The following is a 19,461-nucleotide window of genomic DNA, read 5'->3' on the forward strand; positions in this document are numbered from 1 at the left end:
CGTTGACGTCACCGCCGGAAGTCCTCAAAGGCAGCGTAATTCTAAATTTTCTAAGCCCTGAATTTCAAGTCTGCTGGGCCTGGCATAAGGTATTTTGTTGCAAGTTGTAATTTCCCTCATTGCTTTCCCTGCAGATGGCCAGTATTAGATAAATCTATGCATTGGGACAGCAAATCGTACATTGTACATTATTGTAATTTATTTTTCTTCCCCCAGAAGCATTTGATGCGCAGAAGGAAAATGACCAAGAGTCAAATTTAATGCCATTGCAAATAATCAAAACTGAAATTCCTGAGGAGACATCTACAAATAAGCGGGGAAGGAGGAAACGTGAAAAGAAGCACAATTGGAGAGAAAAATCTATTCGTGAATGTGTGGAAATGAATCACTTCCTGACTCAACATGATTCCAAAGAAAATACGGGGAAATGTCAAAGTAGAAAAAGATTCAAAGCAAACCCCAATTTTAGTAACAACTGCAAAATTGGAAACAGCTTCAGCAGTAATAATCTTACTTTACATAAAATGATCCCGGCAAGGGAGAAACCCTACAATGCTATGGACTGTGGAAAAAGTGTTGGGTGGAAAGGTAATTTAACTTCTCATAAAAAGATCCACACCACAGAAACACCCTATAAGTGCCTAGAGTGTGGAAAGAGCTTCAGGGACAACATTTATCTAACCTCCCACAAAAGGATACATACTGGAGAAAAACCCTTTAAATGCATAGAATGTGGGAAGAGTTTCAGAATTAGTGGTGACCTGATACGCCATAGAAGGATCCATTCAGGGGAAAAACCCTATAAATGTGTAGACTGTGGAAAAAGGTTCAGTAGGAAGGGTTCCCTTACTTCCCATAAAAGGGTACATAGTGAAAAACCCTTTAAATGCATAGAATGTGGGAAGAACTTCAGAATTAGTAGTGACCTGATACGCCATAGAAGGATCCATTCAGGGGAAAAACCCTATAAATGTGTAGACTGTGGGAAAAGGTTCAGTAGGAAGAGCTCCCTTACTTCCCATAAAAGGATACATACAGGAGAAAAACCCTTTAAATGCATAGAGTGTGGGAAGAGCTTCACAACTAGTAGTTACCTGATATGCCATAGAAGGATCCATTCAGGGGAAAAACCCTATAAATGTGTGGATTGTGGACAAAGGTTCAGTAGGAAGGGTTCCCTTACTTCCCATAAAAGAATACATAGTGAAAAACCCTTTAAATGCATAGAATGTGGGAAGAGCTTCAGAATTAGTAGTGACCTGATAGACCATAGAAGGATCCATTCAGGGGAAAAACCCTATAAATGTGTAGACTGTGGGAAAAGGTTCAGTAGGAAGAATTCCCTTATTTACCATAAAAGGATGCATACTGGAGAAAAACCCTTTAAATGCATAGAATGTGGGAAGAGCTTCAGCACTAGTAGTTACCTGATATGCCATAGAAGGTTCCATTCAGGGGAAAAACCCTATAAATGTGTAGACTGTGGAAAAAGTTTCAGTATGAAGAATTCCCTTACTTACCATAAAAGGATGCATACTGGAGAAAAACCCTATAAATGTGTAGACTGTGGAAAAACCTTCAGTACAAGCAGTTACTTTACTAAGCATAAATTGATCCATGCGGGAGAGAAACCTTTTAAATGCATAGAGTGTGGGAAGAGCTTTAGGCAAAGTGGTAGCCTTGCTTCCCATCAAAGGATTCATACAGGCGAGAAACCCTGTAAGTGTATAGAGTGTGGAAAGAGCTACAGAAATACGAATCAACTGACATCCCACAAAAGGATCCATTCAGGTGAAAAACCTTATAAATGCACAGAATGTGGAAAACCCTTCAGGACAAGCAGTTCCCTTGCTTCTCATAAACGGATCCATACAGGAGAGAAACCCTATAAATGCATGGAGTGTGGGAAGGGCTTCAGGGTAAAGAGTGCTCTTACTTCTCATAAACGGATCCACACAGGAGAAAAACCCTATAAATGCCTAGACTGTGGGAAGGGCTTCAGCCAAAGCAGTGGCCTTACTTCCCATAAACGGGTCCACACAGGGGAAAAACCCTATAAATGCTTGCAGTGTGGAAAGAGCTACAAAACTAGCAGTTACCTGAACTTCCATAAACGGCTCCACAAGGGAGAGAAACCCTATAAATGCATGGAGTGCGGAAAGAGCTTCGCTCTAAAGAGTTCTCTTACTTGTCATGAAAGAATCCACACAGGAGAGAAGCCCTATAAATGTCTAGAGTGTGGGAAGAGTTTCAGCCAAAGCAGTCAATTTAGTTTCCATAACCGGATGCATACAGGGGAAAAACCTTATAAGTGCACAGACTGTGGAAGGACCTTCGCTGCAAGTGGCTATCTGATTTACCATAAAAGGACCCACACAGGAGAGAAACCTTATAAATGCCTGGAATGTGGGAAGGGCTTCTGTGATAAGCGTTGCCTTACTTCCCATAACAGGATCCACACAAAAGAAGAATCATGTATGCAATGAATCTGGGAAGAGTTTGAGTACAAGCCAGTCCCTTACCACATTAACACCCACACACGGAAGAAATTGCACCAGTGCAACTAAGTCACCTTAGTTCCCATAAGAGGATCTACACAGGAGGGAAATAGAAATGTACGGAATGGGTTTTTGTGAAAACAGGATGCTTCTCAAGAAAGGACCCACAGAGTCCATGCCAATTTAATGTGTTCCTAATAAATGGATTTGAAAAATAAGATAGATGTCTTGGACTTAATTTTTCAGAACACATTACTTGGAGGCTTGACAAAATGGTTTTATTGATCCAACAGTGTACCCTATGTGCAATTTTTTTTAAAAAGTTCTTAAATTTCTTGATTTAAGTTATTCATTGTTCAGTTTCTCAGATTAATCATTACCATATTTTCTATTTCATTTTGTGATATCAAGTTCATCAGAAAGATCAATCATACTTGACATGTCAGATTGCTATGGTTTTGGAGAAAACTGTTACTAGCATGATTGTGAATTTGTACTTTTTATCTTAATACAGGTTTCTTAAAAACATATTTCCTAATTATTAACAACTTTTCTCATTTTGAAATGTTAATAAATTATTGGAAACAAGGTAAATGATGCCCTACTTTATACACATTGAACAATAAAGCAAAATGAAGAAACCAGATGAATATGTAAGTGAATTTATCAGGGGGGAGGGGGGAGAGTGGAATAAAATGTTAGAAAGTGTTAGAAGGGGGTGGAATGAGTTCAGATTTGACTCAGTTTTACGTTGCACAATGATGCATTGAAAACCATGAGAAAAGCATTAGCATGGTGGTTTATCTATGAAAGAAGCAAACGAGAGACGTAGCCTATAAAATGTGGGAACGTTCCTTCAACAGTGGCCCTTCTTTTGAGTTGGGGGCTTTTGTCTGGCTTGCCTAAATCAGGGACACTTTAAAGCCTGTGGAGGTTATGGGCCCCAAAGATCCTCAAGGGGGGCTAGAAAGGTACTCTTGGCAGGACACCTTGTGAGTGGAGCAGGGCTTGAGGCAGAAGAGAGGCCCAGAGGGAGGCATAATTTGGAGTCTGAGAGAAAGGAGGAACAGGATCCGTCCCTGAGGAGCTTCAAAGACCCCTGAGGATGGCGCTTCCCTCAGGGGATGCCTTTTTCTCATCCCCCCCAGCCAACAAAGAGGCTCCTCCCACCCCTCTCAGGATCACTTTTTCCCACTGAGGAAAGTGCACTGGGAGGGGTGTGGCCAGAAGGGGAGGAGTCTCACATGCCCCCACCTCCCTTGCCCTGCAGCCTTTTCTCCAACATCTCCCCTAGGGATTTCAGTCTCCTACCCACTCCACCAACATCAATGGTCTCCCACCACTCCCTCCTTAACTGATTGGGGCTCCTTATCCCCTTCTAGGGACCCTGGACAGTGCCCCCACCAGTAGGAACAGGGGATCTTAACACAGCCCATGGATGCTCCCCCCAAGAGAGGAGACACCCAGATGCTTCCAATCTCAGAAGTAGAATTGGGTGGGTGGGGGTCTGGCCAGGGAGGGTACTTTGGAGAAAACACTAATGGGAATCTTCCCTTTTGCCTTGTCATCTGTCTTTGGGCAAAGTCTTCCTCCTGCGGGGGAAGCCTTTGGAGCAGAAGCTACCCAAATTGTCTGCAGCCAGGGTGACCTGAAGAGGAGGCAGGTGGGTTTTGATAGAAGCAAAGCTTAGGAGTGGCAACGATTGCTGAGATGTGAAAATCCCATACTTCTAGCCGATGATGCCCAAAATTGTATGAGATCCAGCCTGTGATGTCCAGGTGGCTTCTACGTGACACCTCTTGGCTGAGGTCGATCTCTCTGCACCTATAGGTGGCATTTGGCACACAAATGGGACAGAGAAAATGTGTCCCACAGATCAAAACTTGGGGACCAATTCTCTCTGCAGGACAAAGACCATTAGATGAAAAGTCCAAGGAAGCTTGTGGGCAGGTTGTCAGGAAAAATTTCCTGAGCAGAAAAGGCTGCAAGGCAAGGGAACAGCCCGCCACTTGAAACAGGGAGGTCTCTTGCAAGAGTCTTCAACCAGATGGTAGAGCCATAGGGCAAATGCCTGTGTTGTTTGTGTCATATGTGGGTATATACATAATTTTGTATTTATTTATTTTGTCATGCATATTGGAGATGGTGACCCTTTGAAAGCTGTAGGCATCGAAATTTCATTTTAATGTATGCCAATTAGCATACATTCAAAGTAACAAGGTTACTGTTCTGTTGCATTCTACTCTACTCTATACATCGATGTAGTGAGCAGGGGTTGAACTAGAATCTAGATGGTTTCCTGGGAAGAACGGAGCACCAAGCTACACTGGTGTTAACTATTCAACCCTTTCGTGCAACGCCTCCCCGCATGAATGAATGCCATCGGAAATGCCACCGTCTCAAAAAGAGGCGGGAGGACCAAGCAGACATTGGCCCGCGCAGCTTTTCAGGTCGTTACACGATCTCACCGCTAGAGGGCCGGTCGCTTGCCATCTCTGCCGACTCACCGAGCGCCACTGCGCATGCACTGGCGTCTGCCTGGCTAAGGAGAACCGGCAGTGAGTTGCCCCCAGAATCTTGGGGAGCGGGCAAGGGGGCTTCCCACGGGGAGGTGGGGGGAAATTGCCCCCTTTCCACCCCTCGGCAGAGCATCCTCGACCGTTTCTTGCAGGGAAGAGAGGAAGCAAACTCTTCCGGAGCCAGTGGTGAAGAGAGGGGGACCCCCGGGTTCCCCAAAAAGATTTGCTGGACTCCGAATTTCGAGGCTGGTAAGGAGAGGGAGAACCTCCCCCCCCCATTCTTGCTCCTGGCTGTGCATTATAAGATATCCCGCACTGAGAAGGGAGGGAGGGAGGGGAAGAGTTGCTGGGGGAGGGGGAGGAAGCTTAAAGCACCACTTGTTCATATATTTTGCTTCACAGATTTGTAGCGAAAAAAGAATCCGGGAAAGGGGCTTTCCTGCCTGGCACTCCTCCACTCTCTGCAAACGGTCCCATTTCAAGCTTTTTTTGGGGGGGGGGGGTGTTGTGAAAAGGACCAATTCTGTGCCTCAAATGTAACCGTTGGGGGTGCTGTAATTTTTTTCTATTAGTGGAGCTCAGCTACACCTCCGCGGAAGACCCTCCCCAAAATTAGGATTGGTCTCCAACGGGGGGGGGGGGGCGGGGGCGGAGAGAGGCGGTTCATTGCCGCTGTGCTAAAACATCTCTTAAGAATAGAATAGACTCACAGATCTGGAAGGGACCTTGAAGGTCTTCTAATCCAACTCCCTGCCCAATGGCAGGAGACCTTATATCAACTCCGACAAATAGTTATCCAATCTTTTCTTGAAAACCTCCTGTGCTGGAGTACCCACAACTCCAGGAAGCAAGCTATTCCATTGATTAATGGTTCTCACTTTCAGGAAATGTCTGCTTAGTTCCAGGTTGAATCTCTGTTTAACAAGCTCCCATCCATTGCTTCTTGTCCTATCCACAGGAGTTTTGGAGAATAAGTCCACCCCTTCTCTGTAGCAGCTCCTCATGCACTGAAAGACAGTTATCATACCCTCCCCCCACCTTTATGCAGACCCCTTATCAATTGCGATTATCTGAACTCTTTCTAGGTCTCAGCATATTTTTTTTGTATTGTGGCAACCAGAACTGGACTCCGTATTCAAAGTGAGAGCTCATTAAGTCAGTGCAGTGCTATGACTTCCTTTTATCTTGATGCTATCCCTCTGGTGATGCAGACTAGAACAATATTTGCTTTTTTGGTAGCTGCAGCACACTGCTAGTTCATAAGTGGTGATCCACACTTAACACCTAGATCCACCTCACAGTTACTACTGTTGAGTTAGTTACTGCCTATTACTCCAGGCAACTAATAATCTTAGTTGCTCTTCTTTGCACTTTTTCCAAAGTCTCAACAACTTTATTGTGGTGACCAAAACTGGATACAGTATTCCACCTGTGGCCTTACTAAGGCTTTATAAGCAATACTAATACTTCATGTGATTTTGATTCTATGCCTTTGTTTACACAATCAAGGATTTTATTAGCTTTTTTGGCTGCGGCCTGACTCATGTTTAAGTGTCTGTCATAATGTTATTTCTTTTTCCTCTAATTTTCTCCAGAATGTATTCAAGATGCTTTCATCCTTAGTGTTGTGTATTTCTGTAGAGGTAGAGTGATTCCTCACATACAATGCAATTTTCCCTCCTATCTGTTGGTTCCGGGTTTTTTTAAAAACAATTTATATCCTTCTAGTTGTAGTTCTAATCATGAGTTCTATCCCGCCAAGTTTCCGTAATGGCAACATGGTACCTGTTCTCATGTATTGGATTTCAAGTTCACCTCATTTGTTCCCCATTACTTTGAGCAGTAGTATATAGGCATCTAAGTGCTTTATGGCTGACCTTCCATTTGCTCCCTACTGGTGTTTTATACCTAAGTTCACCTTCCTTCTCTCCATTTCCTTTCTTGGTTTTTTTGTTGTCTGATTGGTTATTGTGGGGTTTATTGGTTATTGTTAGGGTTTAGGTCCTAGAGATTCATTTCTTTCCAATTTTAATTTTAAGCCTTTCCAAGCCAATTATATTTAAAATACATTCTTCACGGTTCTTCTGAGGTGTAGCCTGCACCAAAATCAATTAATAAAACATCAACTTTGCTCCACTCCAGAGTCAGTTGCTCTGATTTAGATTAAATGACCAGTTTCTCAATGAGAATGTTCTGTGTAATCACCTGAGTTTTTCAATTTAGATGTAATAGTTGGAGACCATTTGAGGGCTGAATGGCTTGAAAAACTTCTCCTGGCCTCGCTGTGCAACTCATTCAGATCCCAGGTCTGAAAAGTCCTTTGGAGATCCAGAAGATTTCAAGGCCCTTGTATATTCCTGTCACAGAAGACTGGAAATGGATGCAAACCAGCCAGCCTGGGAGAGAGTAGGAAAAAGCCCTTCTGTTGCTCAGTTTGGGAACTGTGGGGAAGTCTGGGCAGGAGCCCAACAGAAGATCCTGGAGGAAGCTCTTAGTTCTGAGATGCAACATTGGTGCTTCAGGAACAGCCCCTTTCAGGAGGCTGAAGGACCACGAGAGCTTTGCAGCCGCCTTCACCGCTTTTGCTGGGGATGGTTGCAGCCAGAAAAGCACACCAAGGCTCAGATATTGGACCGGGTGATCTTGGAGCAGTTTCTGGCCGTCCTACCCAGGGAGATGCAGTGCTGGGTACGGGAATGCCAAGCAGAGACCAGTTGCCAGGCGGTGGCCCTGGCCGAAGGTTTCCTTCTAAGCCAAGCGGAAGAGGGGGAACAGGGAAGGTGCCAGGTGAGAGACACTCCTCTTAGGAAAAATAGATGGATTTTAATCTGCTTGAATTCTTAATTATCTGCCTAAGAGTGTTGTTGGGATTAGTAATACAAGAAAATGTTTAGAGAATTCCATTAGAGGAATTGTTCCTGTGTTCTCCCAGAAGACATATGTAGACCATCACTTCTATTGTCCTCAATAATAGACACACAAGTCTTGCAATATTGTGGGCACAAAATTAAAATCCAGGTTCAGTTATATCCCATTCTTAACTCCTCTTCCTTGCCTGTATTTTTCAGGTTCCAAGGTCTTTCCTGGAAGTGGGTACTTATTATCCTGAGGAAATGGTGGTTCAGAAAGATCCGTGGTGTTGCAGGGCTATCTCCAAGCAGGAAGGTAAACACCAGGATGGTTCACCAGGTGATGCTCTTTCGGCATGGCTGGAGGTTTTTGAGAGATGTTCCAGTTTTTCTTAATTCTGCGTATCTTCTCTCGTGTCTAATTGTTAGAGTTACTAGAAGGTGACTCAACAAGAAAGACTTAATTCTCCTACTTTAAGCTAGAAGGCTTAAGTCCCATGAAGGAAGTCCCTCCTTCAGTCCATACACTACCTTCCCATGATTCCCCATTTGCAGAAGACTGGTTCTTCTGGGGATCACTTTGGTGGTATTCTTACTCCTTCATCCCAACATATTTTTCTTTGTCCTGAGAGACAGGGAAAGGAGCAACCTGTCTTTGACCTTTCTTAATAATTTAGATTAAATTCTAATACATATCCCTGCCAGACCATCTTGTGCCTTCAGACCAAAAGAGATAGAGTTAATCTTTTTCCTGCTTATCTCTTTCCTTCCCAGGGACCGAAATGGAGTCACGATTGTTCACTGGATCATCTCCTTGTGTTGGTAAAGCTGAAAGAGCAGCTGAACCTCCAGCTCAGGTAGGAGAGAAAAAATCAGGGGCTAATTTGGGAAAGCAGTGGAAGACCTCCATTTTCATTTGAGGTCTCAGCACAACATATTGCTGTCAAGATTCGAAGCGCGCTTTTGCTGTTGCAACCATTATTGCTTCTCAGCTTGCTAATGAACCAGGGGGAGGGAAGTGGGCAGGGGTGGGTTCTAAATTTTTTTACTACCGGTTCTGTGGGCGTGGCTTATTTTGTGGTTGTGGCTTGATGGTCATGTGACAATTATTTAGGATTTAACAGAGGTACTGGTCTACCAGGCTTTTAACTGCTTGAAGAGCTGTACCGATCTACCCATTTATTTTTGCAGGCACTGGTCTACCCATTTATTTTTGCAGGCACTGGTCTACTCATGTATTTTTGCAGGCACTGGTCTACCGATTTATTTTTGCAGGCATTGGTCTACCCATTTATTTTTGCAGGCACCGGTCTACTCATTTGTTTTCTTTTAACACTGATCAGCTGTAGGGCGGCCCTTTGAAGCCCCTCGGCAATAGTTTAAATAGTTTTTTTCCCTCTAGCCATCAGTTGGGACTCAGGAGGCAGCAATAGATTGGGGGTTGGGCCAAATAAAAGGTAAGAATAACGCGGGGGGGGGCAGAACCAGTTCGGTGATGTCATATCATCACCGCTACCGGCTTGGTGGAACCGGGCCGAACCGGGAGGAACCCACCACTAGAAGTGGAAGATGGAATGTAGGCTCCAGATATCAAGAAGACGAGTGTGAGAGGCAAGGACACTTCAGCAGGTGTTTGCCAAACCCCAAAACTTTTTCTCATAACAATACAATGAGACTCAATGGAACAATGTGAGCTGCACTAAGGGGGTGGGGGGAAGGAGAATCCTATACTTTCATATTATATAGGTTTGCATGTGATCTGGTTTGCATGCTAGATCTGGTTTTGCCCTCATTAATGCCAAAACTTCAATAAAGTTTTGCATTAAGAACTTGAATTGTCTCGACTGTGGCTGCTTTGGTTGGGTTCGTCAGTTGAAACGTTGACAACTGAGACCCGAAATGCGCTGACTGAGTCTGCTCATAGGGATTCTTTCTCTTTCAGAGTCCTGTGTCCTTTGACGAGGTAGCCATATATTTCACCAGTGAAGAGTGGTTGCTGCTGGACCCCAATGAAAAAGCCTCGCACCGAGAAGTCATGTTGGAGACATGTGGGATTGTGGCCTCTTTAGGTAAGGGTTCCTTTAGAATTAAGCCAAAGCAAGGAATCACTAGACAGTTTATTTACAACTTAGGAGATTCGTCCAGATCTTGTTAAAATGATTGCCATAATATGTATATTGTGGCATTGGATGCAACTAAGCTACAGCACATGTGACACAAGTTCATACACCACATCATGATGTCAAGACCTGGGCTGCAGAACACTGCATTGCTTGTTATTTAATTTGTGTGTCCTTTTTTTAAAGTTGCTGTTCACTGACAAGAATGAAACAAGACCAACTATGTTGTCGGATCAAGTTGAGATGACACGGTCAAATCCCAATTGAATTGTTTATTTGCTTACACCTAATAGAATCCAAACGAAAGCTATAGCCTACTCACTTATTAGATACCTATATATCCTGAGAAATTCTAGAGACCCTGAACCTCTTCCCCCCTTCTTAGTCCAGCTTGGGACTACGCAGTGTCTTGATCTGAATCTTTTTCTATGAAAGATCTGGGTTACCAAAACAACCTGTTTTTCCAGATGAACATCCCATCATATATGCAATTTTTAAAGAAGTAATAACAATCATGCTGTCATTTTCCTATTGCTTTCTCTGCAGATGCAGGCTAGGGACTGGGATGGGAACAACAAGTTGTATGTTTGTTGCATTAGAAGTATTGAAAGAGGTTCTGCAAATAATGAGACTTGATCCCTGGTGACATCCTTAATTTCTTGCTTTTCTAATCGGATTTTCTAATTGTTCTTTTCCTCATCAAACAGTTGATGATCAGGAGAATGAAGATTACCAAGAGCCAAGTGTGGTGCCAGAAGTAATCAAGATTGAAATAAAAGAAGAGACATCCACTGATACTTTTGGAAGAAAGCAAAATGAGGAAAACCAGTGCTACAACTGGAGAGAAAACTCCACTCTTGAATGTATCCTGACTCCAAATGTTTCTAAGGAAAATGGGATGGGAAACAATCAAGGAAGTGGGGAAATATACCAAGCAAAACCCAATTTCAGTAATTACCACCTCAGCAATAACAGTGACATTATTCCTCATAAAATTATCCATACAGGAGAGAAACCTTATAAATGTGTGGACTCTGGAAACAACTTTCGATTTGCTAGTAATCTTAACTACCGTAAGAAGATCCATTCAGGGAAAAAGCCTTATAAATGCACAGACTGTGGAAAAGGCTTCGGTTCAAACAGTTCCCTTACTTATCATGAAAGGATCCATAGGGGAGAAAAACCCTATGAATGCCTAGAGTGTGGGAAGAGCTTCATACAAAGCAGTGACCTTACTTCCCATAAAAGGATCCATACAGGGGAAAAACCATATAAGTGCATGGACTGTGGAAAAAGCTTCAGTTCGAATAGTTCTATTAATTATCATAAAAGGATCCATACAGGAGAGAAACCCTATGAATGCATTGAGTGTGGGAAGAGCTTTAGCAAAAGCAGCGTCCTTACTGCCCACAGAAGGATGCACACAGGAGAGAAACCCTACAAATGCATAGATTGTGGGAAATGCTTCAGTTTGAACAGTTCCCTTACTTCTCATAGAAGGATCCATACAGGAGAGAAGCCATATAAATGCATAGAGTGTGGTAAAAACTTCAGCAAAAGCTGTTACCTGACTTCCCATAAAAGGATCCATACGGGAGAGAAACCCTTTCAATGCATGGAGTGTGGGAAGAGCTTCAGCAAGAGCAGTGTCCTTACTTCCCACAAAAGGATCCATTCAGGGGAAAAACCTTATACATGCGCGGACTGTGGAAAGACCTTTCATGGCCGTGGCCACCTGATGTCTCATAGGAGGATTCACACAGGAGAGAAACCCTATAAATGTCTGGAGTGTGGAAAGAGCTTCAGTCATAGTGGTTCCCTTACCTCCCATAAAAGAGTCCACACAGGAGAGAAACCATATAAATGTGTGGACTGTGGAAAGAGCTTCAGTCGAAGCAGTTCCCTTACTTGCCATAGAAGAATCCACTCAGGATTCAAACCTTATATATGCAATCAATGTGGGAAGAGCTTTAGTACAAGCAGCTCTCTTACTTACCACATTAGTATCCACACAGGGAAGAAACTATATCAGTGCACGGAGTGTGGGAAGAGCTTCAGGTTGAAAAGTCACCTAAATTCCCATAAAAAGATCCACACAGGTTTGAAACCTTATAAATGTATGGAATGTGGAAAGAGTTTTTCTGAAAACAGGACTCTTATTTGTCATGAAAGAATCCACACGGGGGAGAAAAAATATGCATGCATGTTGTGTGGAAAGAATTTCATGTGGAGCAATCAACTTACTTCCCATAAAAGGACCCATGTGGAGGAGATGCCTTTAGTGACTGAAGTGTCTTTAATTCATGTAAACGGATCCACTATGATATGAAACATTATAAAAACATGGAATGCAGGCAGAACTTTAGTCAAGAATTGCGAACTGATTCATGTTAAAACACTTGATGTGCAGGACTATATATCTGCAGGACTAACTTTCCCTGAGGATATCTGTCTGACGTTGTAAATTACTCAGAGGGTGCTCTAAAGCACTATAGAGTGGTATGTAAGTCTTAAGTGCTATTGCTATTTTCCTGTTCCACTGGAACAATAGGGTTGTCCCTTCTCTTAAATATTGCCATCTTGAGGATCCTCAGAAGCTGCCATTTCTGTTTCAGAGTCTGCCCTATGGAACACAGTTTCCAAGATCTGATTGCCTCTGCCCCTTTTATCCTTCCACAGAGCCTTTAAAATGGGTGCTCACTTAGAGAAGTGAGGCTGAGGCACTTCTTTTTTTTTTTGCTGTTTGCTTTTATATTGTTTTATTGGCTATAAGCCCACTCAGTTGTTTTAAGATTGGCAGCTATATAAATGTTTAAAGTTTTAAGTAAGTATATACAGGTAACCCTCGCTTACTGACAATATTAAGCCAGTAGTCATAAATTGAAACATCTTAACGACTGTGCTGGTCTTACATCAGGTGGTCAATTCCACTTGTAATTGTTAATCAAATCCCCTGTGATCATAAAGCACAATGTGAAATTATTGCAGTATGTGATTTCTTCAAGCTTCCACATTGACTTTACTTATGAGAAGCTGGCTAATTTAATTTTTGATTATTGTGCTCTGAAATCAGGGTCAGCTCTTGTGACTATAGAGACAGGTAGTTCTTGGCTTACTACAATTGGATTGGAACTTTCACTGCAAAGCAGTTGGTCACTAAGCGAGTAACTGCAAATGTTGACCTTTTTTGCCTCAGTTGTTAAGTGAATCCGGCTTCTCCCATTGACTGGCTGGCTGGGAAAGTCACAAAAGGTAAGCACACACAACCCCAGGATGCTGCTGCAACTCTTGTAAATACATGCCAACTGTCAAGCACCCTAAATTGCAATCATGCAGTGGTTGTAAGTGTGAAGATCGACAGTGTCACTTTTTTCAGTGCCGTCACAACTTTGAAAGGTCACAAATAAGCGGTTGTAAAATGAGGATTACCTTTACAGATTTTGCCCAAGATAATCTATCCCCAACTGGCTCCTTCAGATTTTCCAACAGTGTTCCACTGCCACTGTAGCCAAGACAATCAGGTGGATGGCACTCTGTTAAAAAGAGAAGCCGTGAGAAGCTGCTAGAACCACTGCAAGTAGAAAAGACCAAATAAAGTTTAGAATACTCACTTAGACATCCCCTATGTGGAAATGTGCCCAGAGACCAAGCAAAACTGGCCCAAAGTCATGACTTCCTATGGGATGCCTTGAACCAATTAAAACTGCTAGTATAATCTGAGATCTGTGAGGTTTATAAACTTGTTGGTATGAGGGCCCACCAGAGATTCCTTGGTTTGTTCCTCTAGTCTAGTCCCCAGTGTGGATTTTTCCCCCCTCTTGTTACAGAAATAAAAGTTTTAAGTATATTCCTTCCCACCTCTGTGATTATTGGCTACTCACACCAGAGGAAACAAACTTCTCTCCTTGGGGCTGAGTCAGGGCATCCACCTCTTCCACAGAGTCAGATTATTTTATGACCCTTTTTTCCACCCTCTGCCTGGAGGGAAGGAGCTGAGAAATTTCAGCTTTGTGGAGACCAGGTTGGGAGACCATCAGGAGATCCTATGTCCTCATGGGGAAGCTGCCAAAGGCTTTCCATGGTCTTGAGGGGAAACAAGGCCCCAGAGTTCCCCTTTAGGGGACCAAGGAGATCACCAGAGGATCACTTCTGTCAAAGCTGCTCTCTCTCTCTTTGGGGCCTCAAGCTCAGGGTTGCCTCTCCTCGGTTGGAGTTTGTGTCTGTATGTGTGTGTGTGAGAGAGAGTGGTTAGTGTATGTTTGTATATGTCTTTCCTCAAAGAGAGGAGGGAGATTCATGCCCAGCAGAGAAGAGGCTGAGGTGATTCCGAGACTCCCGTTTCCCGCCAAAACCTGACAGGCGCCTCTCGCCTGCCATTGGCTCCCCAGGATCACGTGACCCGGTGGTTTTTCTCTCCATCTATGTTCCACCCCTAGCACAACGCCTACAGCCTATAGGCTACTAAGCCAAGTCGGGAGGGTCAACCTAGCTCGCTCGGAGCGCTACTGAGCATGCGCGACGCTCAGATGGGCGCAAGATAGCCGAGCGTGCGGTTGTTTTGCGGGAGCTCTTCCGACTTTCTGCTGATGGAAGCGTAGAAGCGCCGAGGGGTTGTTAGCTCCACTAGAGCCTTCCTCCCGCAGCCTTGAACCGGCATCTGCCTTTCACCCTTTTTTCTCCGGAGGGGCGAAATTAAACCCGGGGAAAGCAAAAATCAGCGTCTCTTTGTCTTTCTGCCCTTCCTTTTAAAAGAAGCCATTCCTGATCGCTGAGTGACTGAGCTTAGGAACTCGTTAAAATACACGTTCACTAAGGGCGAAATGTATACTTGCAGCACTTTCAAGTTTTATTCTTCTATCCTTTAGTAGAGCAATAAAAGCCATGGGGGTTGACTCCAAGAACAGCAACGGAGATGAAGCTCCTGTGGAACCAAAGCTGGGTGAAGAGATGGAGAAATGTGGGGGGATCCAAAGCAGGGAAGAGATTGGAGCTTTCTTGGGCAGACAGCAATGGATCCCTGAGATCACCTGTCAGGAATGTGGAGTGGTGGTGGGGAATCCCAGAATGGCTAGTATGTGCAGAGGATCTGGATCTGGTGGTCTTCAGGCTTGGCTAAATGCTTCAACCCAACTGGTGGCAGGGCACGGAAGTCTCTCCCTGGGGAAATGGAACATTGAAACAAAGGAGGGGCTGTATCCTCAGGAGGGGGAAGAGTACAGGTACTCCTCGACTTACAAGTTTGCTTAGTGACCGTTCAAAGTAACGGCACAGAAAAATGATTTGGCGGCCCGACCTGAGGGGGGAGTGGCAGGCGCTTGCATGCTCTGTACTCGTGTGAATGGAGCTTAGCGTGCAAGTGCCCTCCACTCACGCAAGTAGAGGTTCATGCGCAAGCACAAATGCTTCTCCATTTTCCTTTCCCGAGTGCAGGTCCACCCAGACCTGTCACTCACATAGATGAAGCTGCACCCGCATGCGTCCATCTGCTACTAACATACCACCCTACACTGGACCAGGCTACCAAGCTGGAAAGGTTGGGTACCACTGAATTAGAGGTTCCAGGAGGAATACGGTCTGTACCCCCGTCAGGCAAAGATGCTCACAGATGCTCAGGTTTTGTCCCTCCTCGTCTGAAGTCACAGAAACTTTGTCTTCACGTCTGGAAGATTTGTCATGTCTTTTTCACATGGTTGAGCTCACTTACCCAAGCACCTCAACTGCACCCACCTTTGGATGCCTTCCCCTCACTGGGCATCTTCCTCCAGGAATTCTGGGCCCTCCCCAAGACCCAGTGCAAAAGATGAGGCACACAAAAGGTCCAACAGAATTTTATTCGAAGGGATCCAAAAGGCCCGAATGGCAGGCCTGGGGGCCAGCCGGCCCACCCTTCCCTCCACGCTGCCCCTTCAGGTCTTGACAGACACCTTGCCCTGGGTCCGCTGGAACTCCTGCTGCAGCCGGCCCAGGGCCTCCCGATGCTGCTCCGACTTCCGCTCGTAGTCCTGAATCTGAACCTCGTAGCGTTTGCTGCAGAGAGAAAATTGGGCCGGTCAGCGCCTGAGCACGGGGAGAAGCTCCAGAAGAGCTGTGGGGACCCTGAGGTAGACTGTCTTGTGAGCTGGAGGCTCTACCCAGGAACCCCCACCCACTTACATCTCCCCTGTGATGTACTCCAGCCTCTTTCCCACGGTTGCTTTGGCTTCCTCCGTGTCCTGCTTCACCAGCACTGGCCCGATGAGCTTGTAGACAGAGTTAGAGGAGTCTAGCAGGTCCAATTCCTGGAGGGGGAAAAGGAGAAGGAGGAGGAGGGCTGTTGCCGAAAGGGAGCCCAGGGGAGGGGAGGGAAGGGGAGGACCAGCCCTGACCTCACCTCCTTCACCACATGGTTCTCTGTCAACTGAGCCTCCAGCTTCTGACGGGCTGTCATGCATTTGCTCATTTCTGTGAGGAGGTGAAGAGAAGAGACACCCCCCTTGTGGTTAGGGTCCTTTACCTGGAACCTTCTTGGCTTCCTGAGTCTGTTTCCAGTGGCCATACCCCCTCAGGTCCAGAGGAGAGGGACAGAGTTCTGTGGCCCCCCAATACTGCTGAAAGGCTCAACCTCTCAGATGGAGAAGAGCACTCAGGGCCCGAGGCCATCCGCACAGTCAGCAGGGGGACCCAGGGGGATCCTTCTGTGGGGGAGTCACAACACTGCTTCCTTCTGTCTTCTGCACCAGCTCTCCCGGATGCAAGATAGGCTGTGGCTGGTTTGGGGGAGCCACCCAGAAGGTTAAGTGGAACCATGCTCCAGCACTCTGAGAGGCGGGTGCTAAAGGGCAAAGATGCCATGGGGAGATGAGGGCGAGAAGGCGCTAGTGGGAATCCAGATAGCCTCACCAGCCATTGTAGACCCACCTTAAGTAGATGTTTGGTGGCCACACCAAGTGTGGGACTATGGCTCCTATTGTTTTCATGCAGCCAGGCTGGTGGGCTGCTGGCTGGGGAAGATGGGCGCTGCGGTTCAACACATCTGCCTGGGCCCCGACTGGGTGGCTGTTTTAAAAACTGTATTTCTAAAACGGCTACCATCTCCAGAGAGCAGGGTCCTGCAGAATGGCCAGGAGTGACTGGAAGGAATGGGAAGACCCCGCAGGGCCCGGAGAAGGTCCTGACCTTTCTGCAGCTGCTGATATTTCTCTAGCTCCCCCTGTAGCTTCTTCTGCAGAGCTTCACCCATTGTGTCTTTCTCTCCTTGCATGTGCCGAGGCTCCTCTGGTTTCTCTCTCACGCTGGAACAAAGAACAGAAGAACGTCAATCATTTGGTTACATTGAATATTACATCCAGAGGTGCTTCCTTCCCAGCAGGTTCACAGTATAGATTGTCCTCGACTTACAACAGTTCATTTAGTGACTGTTCGAAGTTACAATGGCACTGAAAAAGTGACATGACCACTTATGACTGTTGCAGCATCCCCATGGTCACATGATTTACAATGGGTTCACATTTATGACGGTCGCAGCGTCTGACTGGATCCCCAGCCCAGCCCAGCCCATCACAACTGAAGTTTCTTGGATGAGAAACGAAATGTGATGTGATTTCCCCCTTTTGCGACCTTCTGACAAGCAAAGACGATGGGGAAGCCAGATTCACTTAACAGTCCCGTGTTTACTAATTTAACAACTGCGGTGATTCACTTAACTATGGCAAGGAAAATGGTAAAAATGGGACAAAACTCACTTCACAAATTTCTCACTTAGCAATGTAAATTCTGAGCCCAATTGTGGTCGTAAGTCGAAGACTACCTATGTATGTGTGTGTGTGTATGGATAGTAGAGATAGATATAGATAGAAGAGATAGATAGTAGAGATAATAGAAATAATAGAGATAACGGATTGATAAAAGATAGAGATAATAGAGATAGATAATAGAGACGATAGTAGAGATAATAGATAGTAAAGATAATAGAGATAATGAATTGATAAAAGATAGAGATAATAGAGATAGATAATAGAGATGATAGTAGAGATAATAGTAGATAATAGATAATAAATTGATAAAAGATAGAGGTAATAGAGATAGATAGATAGATAGATAGATAGATAGATAGATAGATAGATAGATAGATAGATAGATAGATAGATAGATAGATAGATAATAGAATGAGATGAGATGAGAGCTAAATTGATAGAGAGAAATACTGGTATACATATACATATAAACACACACACACACACACACACACACACACACATATATACATGTGCACACATACACACACTTTTGTATGTGCATAAATAAAAATAATAAATAATAAATTCCACATCATCTCTACAAAATAATAAATTTGGCAGATTTTTTTTTTTTTTTTTGGGGAAACTGCCACAAGTATAGCTGAGCCCATGCTCCACAGCCCGGGGGGGGAGGGATGATGTAGCCCCCAAAGGGCAACTCCTTCCCCCACCCCCAGCCAAGGGGAGGGAGCGCCTGCGTTTCTTGGGGAGGATGGGACTTGTAGTCCAGCCCCTCTGGAAAGGGAGAGGCTCTTCTTTTTTCTACCAGCCGAGGCAGACGGAGCTCAGCCGGCCAGGATGATGGGAGATGCAGCCCGTTAACCGTCGCCCGCCCCCGCCTGCCTGGGGATAATGGACTGTGTAGTCTTGCAGCTAGACGGGGGCCCCCTCAAAGTCCTTCTGAGGGTCCCCCGGCAAGGGAAGGGAAGCCCCCGCTTCGCCGGGGACGATGGGAACGGCAGTCTCATCTCGGAACCGCGCGACACCCGCCAACCGCCCCGTCCCCTCGGATACCGGTCGCCGCTCTCACCTCGCGGGAGGGGGAGGGGAGGGGAAGGGAAAAAAAACAGCAAACCGGAAGTAGCGGACGCCACCGCGGAGCCACTTCCGCCCGGTCTCAAGATGGCGGGCGGGCGGGGCCAACGCGATAGATTATCGCGTAGGCGGGGCCGCTGCTGCAACGGCCTCGTGACCTGACGGCCCCGCCCTCGCAGAGCCCGCGAGCCTTTCGAGGGCTTTGTTTCGTTTCTGCAAAGAGCCCTATTTGCATTTTCGGTTTTATTTTATTTTTTTTCTGGATGGGCGAGAAATTGGGAGTCTTTGCAAGCGAAGGAAGCTTTGAGGAGGCCCGTGCCTGCAGAAGACTAATATTCTCTTAATATGTTAAGGGAAGATAGAAGCATTATAAAGAATAAAGTACCAGATTTATAAATATATCTATAACTATTTCTTCTTTATACTGTATATAAACCGTATAAAAATTAAAACACCACATATATCAATATATCGATATGATTATTTATTATTTATGCTGTATATGAACCATATTACAGGATAAAATACCAGATATGTAAATATATGTAAAGTATTTATTCTTTACGCTGTATATAAACTATACGGGATAAAATGCCAGATATATAAACATATCTATAAGTATTCTTTATTGTACGTCTTTGGTTATTTGGGTTTTCTCCCGCGTA

The 19,461-nt window shown here is 45.0% G+C and overlaps 2 protein-coding genes across 7 annotated transcripts in view; one reads left to right on the top strand and one right to left on the bottom strand.

Annotated features, from left to right (window-relative positions):
- Positions 1-12,753, top strand: part of LOC139311617 (zinc finger protein 208-like) — a 38,308-nt gene extending 25,555 nt beyond the window's left edge. The window contains exons 1-5 of one of the 4 annotated variants that reach the window (XM_070936088.1): positions 7,272-7,804; positions 8,086-8,182; positions 8,641-8,723; positions 9,809-9,935; positions 10,694-12,753. In XM_070936088.1, the coding sequence (XP_070792189.1) occupies positions 7,394-7,804; positions 8,086-8,182; positions 8,641-8,723; positions 9,809-9,935; positions 10,694-12,315 (2,340 nt within the window). In that variant the 5' untranslated portion in view covers positions 7,272-7,393 and the 3' untranslated portion in view covers positions 12,316-12,753. Of the gene's footprint in view, positions 1-258; positions 2,717-7,271; positions 7,805-8,085; positions 8,183-8,640; positions 8,724-9,808; positions 9,936-10,693 lie in introns of those variants that run through there. The other 3 variants (XM_070936089.1, XM_070936091.1, XM_070936090.1) reach the window with 3 other exon arrangements.
- Positions 12,754-15,798: 3,045 nt separating this feature from the next.
- On the bottom strand, positions 15,799-18,853 carry PFDN6 (prefoldin subunit 6). 3 transcript variants are annotated; one of them, XM_070936136.1, is made up of 5 exons: positions 18,792-18,853; positions 17,142-17,257; positions 16,357-16,427; positions 16,140-16,264; positions 15,799-16,013 (listed from the first exon to the last, which is right to left on the bottom strand). In XM_070936136.1, exons 2-5 carry the CDS (start codon positions 17,224-17,226, stop codon positions 15,893-15,895), a joined length of 402 nt encoding a protein of 133 aa, XP_070792237.1. In that variant the 5' UTR covers positions 17,227-17,257; positions 18,792-18,853; the 3' UTR covers positions 15,799-15,892. The 3 variants fall into 3 exon arrangements, with proteins under 3 accessions (XP_070792237.1, XP_070792236.1, XP_070792238.1); XM_070936135.1 differs by having other exon boundaries at positions 18,730-18,808; XM_070936137.1 differs by lacking the exon at positions 18,792-18,853 and adding an exon at positions 18,605-18,677.
- Between the last annotated feature and the right edge of the window lie 608 nt (positions 18,854-19,461).

Source organism: Pituophis catenifer, unplaced genomic scaffold (assembly GCF_029215685.1).
Source record: "Pituophis catenifer annectens isolate HBS135680 unplaced genomic scaffold, rPitCat1.0.hap2 SCAF_2, whole genome shotgun sequence".
Lineage (NCBI taxonomy): Eukaryota > Metazoa > Chordata > Lepidosauria > Squamata > Colubridae > Pituophis > Pituophis catenifer.

Coding starts and splice junctions, on each gene's coding strand:
- PFDN6 (XM_070936136.1), bottom strand. CDS start 17,226: ATGCAAGGAGAGAAAGACACAATGGGTGAAGCTCTGCAGAAGAAGCTA. Junction 16,428..17,141: donor ATATCAGCAGCTGCAGAAAG/GTCAGGACCTTC, acceptor ACCTCCTCACAG/AAATGAGCAAATGCATGACA. Junction 16,265..16,356: donor AGAACCATGTGGTGAAGGAG/GTGAGGTCAGGG, acceptor TTCCCCCTCCAG/GAATTGGACCTGCTAGACTC.